This window comes from Eimeria mitis, genomic scaffold (genome assembly GCF_000499745.2).
Source record: "Eimeria mitis Houghton genomic scaffold, Emh_scaff2394, whole genome shotgun sequence".
NCBI classification, from domain to species: Eukaryota; Apicomplexa; class Conoidasida; order Eucoccidiorida; family Eimeriidae; genus Eimeria; species Eimeria mitis.
In genome coordinates, this window is record NW_013570730.1 from 1 (window position 1) to 8,001 (window position 8,001).

General features: G+C 50.3%; 1 protein-coding gene across 1 annotated transcript; it reads right to left on the reverse strand.

The window, feature by feature from the left end:
- Positions 1 to 2,438: 2,438 nt before the first annotated feature.
- EMH_0053140 (uncharacterized protein) lies at positions 2,439 to 7,284 on the reverse strand (the record flags this gene model as incomplete). The annotated part of the gene is given in 11 exon segments (XM_013496953.1): positions 2,439 to 2,607; positions 2,778 to 2,901; positions 3,524 to 3,866; positions 4,253 to 4,478; positions 5,060 to 5,094; positions 5,098 to 5,292; positions 5,472 to 5,673; positions 5,984 to 6,141; positions 6,312 to 6,512; positions 6,952 to 7,119; positions 7,258 to 7,284. Coding segments are annotated over 11 exon segments (1,848 nt in total).
- Positions 7,285 to 8,001: the final 717 nt, after the last annotated feature.

Genomic DNA, 8,001 nt, shown 5'->3' on the forward strand with positions numbered 1-8,001 from the left:
TACGCAAGGGAGTCGTAAATTGCAGTAGCATCCGGGAAATTCGGAGGATAGCGCGTCCGTTGTCGCATCCCTAGCAAATGTATGGTAGCGGGTAGTCACGCCAGAAGGACCCTATATGGAGCACGTGGTACACACCATGAGAGTTGATTCTGCTAAAGATTGACTTTCAATGTTCATAGAAAATAGATGAGAACAATGGCCTGCGGGTCCGTGGGGCCGCAGGGCCCGAAGGTCCCTGCGAGGACTGCCCCGAAGCAGTCCACACATGCACACTGCTACAACTGCAACGGTGTGGCGCATGCACCCTCCTGACAGGTATTGCCTGCTGGTGTTGGCGGATGCTGGATGGGAAGCTGCTCTAACGGATTATTGTCACTTGGCCAAAATATGACTGCGAAACTCAATATTTGGCCAGCTAGCCACTAATTATATTCGTCCCGCTAGCAGAGCTAAAAGAGCTAATGCATTGTAGTGCTCACGCACTACAGACGGAAAACTCTTAACTCTAACCCCTAAGGCCTAAGCCGTAAGCTTCGAAGGCGGTTGTTCGAACAATTGGCATCGTCTTCAATAACGAGGGGCCCGCGAAGTGCAAAATGCCCCCCTGTCATCTATGGTTTGGGGACTTTTAGGGTTTGGGGTTTAGTGCAGTACGTGAGCACTACAATGCGTTACTTCTATCACTTTCGTGGAAGAGGCAAGGCCGATTTTTGTACAGTACACCAAATATTGTGTTCGATGTTATACGTAAGTCAGTTAGCGGCAATCCGGTGTAGCGGATTTCCGCACAGCACCGACCAGGAAGGCGCGGACGACAACCAGCCACTGCTGGGACCGGAGACTAGCCCCTGGGGTACTGTAGGAGGTATAGCGGTAGACCAACGCAGAAGGCCTCAGAACTACGCTCCTCATTATTGTGGACTGCCCTTGCCAAGCCTAACTGATCATGGAACTTTTGTCTACCACTTGCGTGCCCTATTCTAACCAACACAACACCAACACTTTGTGAGGACATTGTGTAGTGCTCCGATACTACAATAAGATAATTGTATTAGTTTCTTTAGATATAAGGTATCGTCGACGGATACAAGATTCTATATAGAGTATACTCGTTGCGCGTGAACCAGTGTAGCGGCAGTCCGTTAGAGCGGATTCCTGCACAGCAGCCATCAGCGGGAACAACCCGCGAAGTAGTTGCAGGCTACAGCCAGACCAACTGACATGCTGGGAACTCACAACTACCCCCAGGAGCACCCCGGTGTGCCTAACGGTTAAGTGCAGCACAGATATCAGGAATCTGGTTCTCATAATTTCTGGTTGTCCATTGAGAATGTAACTTATGTCCGGCACTTATATAGTAGGGTACCTTGGGCCGCCATTCGTACAGCTGCGTGGCGCGCTATACAAGCTTTCTCTGGTCGTGTTATTGAATATTTGTGAAATCTTTCGTATCCCTCCTACTTCCGTTGTTACAAATACATTAATATATCAGAAGCTGCTTTATTGATCGCCTGTTCTGTGGCCTGCCGTGTGGGCGGCTCTCTTTCCAGTTATTCCTGAAGGTGCCCTGCACAACCCCAGGGCATCACACATTGGGTGTGCTCTACGGTAGAAGCAAACCCTACGGCAGATCTAGGCACAGGAACAGCCCATGTAATCCAATTCTTTCCCTTGCAGCACTAGGCTTCTTATGAGGAATGGACACAACAAGAGCCCCTTTGTTGTTTGCTCATGTTGGCGGGCGGTTTGTTATTACCGAATATCATGGTTTGGCCAAACTCTGTTGTTTACAATATTGGCTTTCATCGATGCAGAACAACCGCTCATTATTGCACAAGCAGTATCATTCCCTCTGAGCAGTTAGTCTTTTGGGCGGAAATTTTTGGTTTCCGATTTCCGTCTTCCTGCCACATAAGCGAATTTCATGAACGTTTTCGTCGCTGATGGGTTTACGGACGCTCATACAAACCCTCAAACTTCAGGGGACCCGAGCTCCTCATAGACAGTGCTGTGAGCGTTCTATCCTCTCCAGTTGACCCTTTGCTTTTCTTGCAAGGCCTCAGTTAGGGGACAAATTCTTAATGGGGGGAGCTGCGGCGACCTCTTCAAGACTGGCAAGGGAAGCACATGTGGCTTCGAGCATCCCTGTGACAAGGCCCCAACAATGAAAGTGACAAGCTCAAAATAACTCCGAATAAATCCAAAAACACCGTTGCGCAAACTTCCCATGTGTCCAGGAAATATGGCTGTGCATATTTTTGAGTAAAGAAGCACACAAAGTAGTAAAGGCACATTTCTTCTGCATTCGAATTTTTACTTGATGTCTTTGTGCCGCTGAAACAAGTGGAACATTCTGGCGAGTAGGCCTCTCGATTGGGCTCAGAAGGCTGCACGCTTCTTGCTTGTCGCAGCCCGTGAGCAAGCTACTCGCGGGGAGACTAACCGTCAGTAAACTCCGAAATGCCGTTGTCGGCGGGCTGAAGGTGTTGCTGCCGCTGCGGAATGCAAGTGAGAGGCGGTGGACGGCCCAGAGAAGCACTGTTGGGATGCGTTAGGCCAGCGTGGAAGGCCTTTACGCTCGTCATAATCTGGCGCAGGTCTCCGTGGCTGCAGCAGCAAAGCAAGGTTTTGTCTCCTTACATGAGATGCAACAAATTTAAAAGCATGAAGGAGGCGGCATAAGATTGAAAGGCGAGTGCATGGAATTACGCCGATGCACCGGACTTCAGGCATCTGCTGCAGCAGTACAGCACCCACCGTTGATATTTCGTTCATACCTTGTACTGGAATTGTTGAAGGCTGTATTGCGTATGCTCCACAGTCGCTCATGAGCAGCTTCTCTTTTCTGCGTTATGATCTCACTTGTTCTGGACAAGGAGTGCAGCGCCTCCTGAAATGCACCTGAGGTACGATGACGATGACGCAGGAGTGGCCAAACAGCTCNNAAAAAAAAAAAGTGTTTTCTTGAAATCAGGAGTACCATTATTATTCGGCGACAGTGAAAAATCCATAGCTATTATCTCGCTTCCTTCAGCATTTCACTGTACTTAAACGACTTTCAAACGTCCCCCTTAACACTTTACAGCATCCAACCCCACTCAACAAGTCTCGACATTTGTGACCTGTGGTTCTGATGTTGTTAGAATTTACTACGCCAACATGTGCAGGCAACCTTGTGAGGAAGCCGACAGCAGTGCAAACGGCTCATCGATTTCCTACACGAGATGGAAAGCTACAAGGGAATAGCCACGAACAGAGGATGCCATCTCCCCATGAAAACATGGGGAAGCCCTGGTATTTGGCTTCATCACTGTGCACCTCTGCCCGAATCTCGTGCAACCGTTCCGTTTAAGCCGCTTAGAGCGTCACGTACACCATAGCGGACGCACATATATCGATGATGAGATATAAAATGTACCTATAGATATGCGTATTTATGCATATACATATGACCTTCCTTATACAGGGGCGCATACAGGTTTGCATACTCACGTTTGCATATATCTGTTCTGAAGTGCCTTACCTTCTGGGTGGAGGTGTTGCAAAGGGAGAAGGCGTTTAGAAGCATGATGGTTGTAACTCCTGGATTGGGGAGCGTCTGCTACCTCCGTCAAGGATTTGGAGCTGTGGCTGTTGCTGCAGAAGAAAGCTCTGACGCGCCTGTGCGGAACTATAGGTTCGGGGTTTAGAACAAATGACAAATGCGCCCTTGAGCCTCCCGTTACAGAACAACGGCCACTGGACAAACGGCGTACATGCAGTTGTCCGGACTGCTGCTGCATGCGCAGCAGCTCTAGCCGACTAGTCTCCACTTCTCTCAAGAGCGATTTAATGATTTCTTGTTGCTCCTGTTGCTGCCTCTCTGCCTGCGCCGGCCCAACCGTATCACACACCCTCTACCCTTAAAAGAACGCCTGTCCCTCTCTGTCTCCTCCTCTGTCTACTTGTGACTTCTTCCTTCTTTGTAGTCGTCACTCTCCTGGCTCCCCCCAATACCTCACACGTCTGAACTATGGCATAGACAGTTTCATCTAAGCTCCAGCGTGCTATTGGTGCAGATGTGTTGCGTGTGTTTGAAGTGCGGTATATATTTGCCACTGCTGATTATCCGCTGTTGTAGGGCTGCAGTAAGGTCTGACTGCCTCATTTAATCCCCCCTTGGTGTCTGCGTTTTAGTTTTTGCAGTGTAGCTCTATGCTCGTTCTGTGCGTAGATTGATGCATGCGAAGCGGCGTGTGCGCATCATGCGTACGTCTTTGGCCTGGCGGTGGAGTTGGTGGACTGCCTCTTTGGCTCGAAGACTTTCTTGCTGCAGCGTTTTGGCATTCCGGGCTTCTGCAGCAGCTGATTCTGCTTCTGCCGCTGCAGCAGCAGCGCGTCCTTCGAATGCCAGTCGCTGCACCTCCATGTCTTCGAAGCACCGGCGCAGCGCCCGCCTCTTCTCCTCCAAAGCCAAGGCCGTCTCCGTCAGTTCTTGTCTACAGCCACAGCAAAATCCGGGACAGGGAGCACTTAGTGAGCAACATTCAAGCAAATAGAAGCCTGCATCGAGCATACAGCACATTGCATCTGTAGACAGCACACCGAAGAAGAAAAGACAACACGCATCAAGCAGCACAGCGTAAGCACACAACGTAAACACACAACGTAAACAGTACATGAGACATGTGACGGGACAAGCAACAGGCACCACAGGGTATCTACACGGTAAACACCAGACAGCAAACAACGGGGAAGGGAAGTGGGAAGTTCTGCTTACTTTTCTCTTCTGGCATAGCTGAGAGAAGGACGTGTTGCGTGTGCGTGCGTGCATTGCTCTGCCTCTGCGAGTGTGTATATGCGTGTGAGTGCCGGTATCCCCGGGGCTGGCTTGTCTTTGTTCATCCGTGTCTCCCTTCTGTCTGTTCACTCTCCCTTCATCTGCATCTGCGTTTCTGTGAATGGGCTCCATTTTCTACTTATGGTGTCTACGCCTGCATTTGTATGCTGTGTTTGCGTGTTTGGGTTTGTATCTCTGTCCTTCTGATATGTGCGCGTTTGTGGTTACAGAAGTTCGCACGTCTGCTTCTTTATGCTCGTATATATGTGTTTGCTTTNATCTATTTGGGTGTGTATGCACGTGTGAGTGTGCATGGCTGTATAGGCTCGCCTCTCTTGCTGCAGGGCACTCTGCAGCTTCAACAAATGGGATTCCGCTGTTTGCAGATAATCTCGCCGGGCCTTTTGTTGTTTTTCCTGGATGGCAACTGCGCCTGCCAGGCGGCCTTCTCTCCGTTCGATGTCCCGCTCTTTCTGGGTGGCAACAATCAGGATATAGCAACAGAAGGAGTTCCGCAGGACATTGGCTGTACACTAACGCGTGCTGTTCAGGTGGGAGTTGGTTTGGTTGGTCGCTTATTTGTTAATTTTTCGTTTGGCTGTTTGCTTTTACCGCAGCGACACCGTCGTGTATCGTTGGGGTTTAGCTGTACCTGGTCAAGTTCAAGTTGTTTTGTGGCCACTTCGCTTTCTGCCTGCAGCTGTCTTTGAGCGAAGGCGTGCTGCTGTTGCTCAATGAATTGCTGCTGCTGCTGCAGCTGCTGTTGTTGTTGTTGCTGCAGCAGTTGTTGCTGCTGTCGGCTCTCCAACAACGAACGGTGCAGGCTCTGTAGCTGCAGTGACTCTGCTGCTAGCCTGCATTGCAACACGGAGCAGCGCCATCCCATTCTTTCTGCGGAGTTCAGCAAGAGGCTGTCTTCTCGAAGAGACTCGCGCATAGGGATAGGTATAGGTACATCTATATATATGCATTCATAGATATGCGTGCGTATTTGTGTTCGGATGTATATATGATACGAGCACAAGAGATATCTGCTCCAACTGTTGACGAAGCATCTCTTCCCTAATAAAGTACTAGGTATTACTGCGGTCGTATTGTTCTCTCCACATTTTTTGTGATTGTACACTCCAGTTGGAGGCATTCCGAATATTGTGTAAGCCACACTTAGCAGATGCTGCCCTCGTGCGCTGCTCCGTCTCGTCCCTCAGTTTGGCTGTCTCCTGGGCCAACAGCACCAGAGCCTGCTGTTGCTGCTGCAGCGAGTGCTGCTGCTGCTGCAGCGCTGCCACTGCACTCTGCATCTCTGCCTGCCGCCCACAGGCCTATGGACGCAGTCAATACACATGCGCACCGCAGCAGCGAAACCTGCCTCATTGATTTAAAGGTCCTCTTCTACTTTACAGGATATCACAAGGTTGGTGCCTTAGTAGGTGTCATCTGTTGAGGAACCTCAGATTATGGCTGATGTTCAGAAGCAGGGCTTTCGGCGTACTTCACACTGTCTCTCCATGCCAGCAGCATCTGCCCCTTGCTGCTTTTGCAGCTGCTGCTGCATCTGCTGCAACTGCAGCTGTTGCTGCTGCAGTTGCTGCTGCTGCTGCTGCTGCAGCGATTGCAGCAGGCGTTTGAACTCTTCGGAATGCCTTCGTGACTCCAGGGCGAGAGCGTGAAGTTCGTGCCAGGCTGGAGCTTCCTGCATCAACAAAGTGCTATTTTAGCATCTATTCTAAGGTGATGCTGTTGCGAAGAATGCAGACCCATCTGCAACCTCCATACGCATTCACTGTACAGGATAAGCACCAGCCGGAGCAGCAACAGCAAAGATAGAGCTTAGCTCCGTGACAGCGACGGCAACCTGACGCCGATGCCAATTGCTCGTAATAGCTTCATCATACGAGAATAAGCACAGTTCGTTCAGTGGAAGAACATGCTGAGAATGCAGGTTCGTGCACAGCACTACAATTCGATATCACTTAGACACAACAGCGCAACACGACTATGGTAATAACAGCAGTCGTGCCCCTAAACAAAATAGTACCAGAATGATAGAAATGATAATAACAATACTTTTTCGCAGCAACAAACATTATGAAAGATAAACAAGAATACGACCAAAGTGCATTTGGACTCACCCGTTGCTGCTGCTGCAGTTTGGCCTCCGCCTGCCTCTGCTCGTCTTCCAGTTTCCTGCGCCATTCGTCGTTGGCTGCTTGTAGACGAGCGGACCAATGATCCCTTTCTGCCTGCAGGGCTTGCTGAAGTTGCAGCTGCTGTTGTTCCTGGTGCTGTTGCTGCTCTACCTGTTGTTGCTGCAAAACACAGCCACGTGCCTGGCCCAAGAGACGCACGTCTTCTTCGTANCATCAGGGCGCATCCGAAACAGATAACGGTAGTTGTTGTAGTAGCTGCAGTATCTGCTTCCGGGGCCGCTGCTTAACCTGCTGCAACTGCTTGACTTGCTGCATCTACTTCGGCACGTCAGCGTACTGCAGCTGGCGCCTCCTCTACAATGGCTGCAGCTGCAGCAGCTGCTGCTGCAGCTGCAGCCAGGGTGTGTGTTGCAGGATGCAGCTGCAGCTGTAGCAGTTGCTGCTGCTGCTGCACCCAGTGGGAGCAGAGGCAGATGCTATGCGGTCTCCCTGCATCGGAGTGTGTGTGCGACTCACTGGTCTACAGTTGTTTGAAGAGTTCTGTTTTTGATTATAAGCTTTTGTTTTTCAGACTCCCAGGCCGCTCGAGCTGCTGCTGTATCAGCCTCGTATTGCGCTTGCTGTGCTGCTGATTCGCATTGCATGCGCCGCTTCAGCAGCAGCAACTCGTGCCGCAGCTGCTGCGCTTCTGCTCTGTATCCGCAGCAGCAAACGGGAACACCCACACACAGCAGCACCAACAGCGCCTGCAACACAGGTAGGAGCAAAAGTAGTAGCGAGGAACAGCACCAGCATCAGCAGTAGAGGCAGGAGCCACAATAAAATGAGCAGCAGTGAGAGCACTGGTATCACCACATGTACAAGCAGCAGCGGCTACAACAGCAGCGCATGGCACAAAGAAACCAAAAGATGTTCACAAAGTGCTTAAAGTTTAATGCTGCGAAAAGACTTCTAGAGAAGCAAAATTTTTGCGATAATCCGTCCAGAGCTTATGTTTAGTATTCCATGCTCCAGGGTAAGGATTTAGGGTCT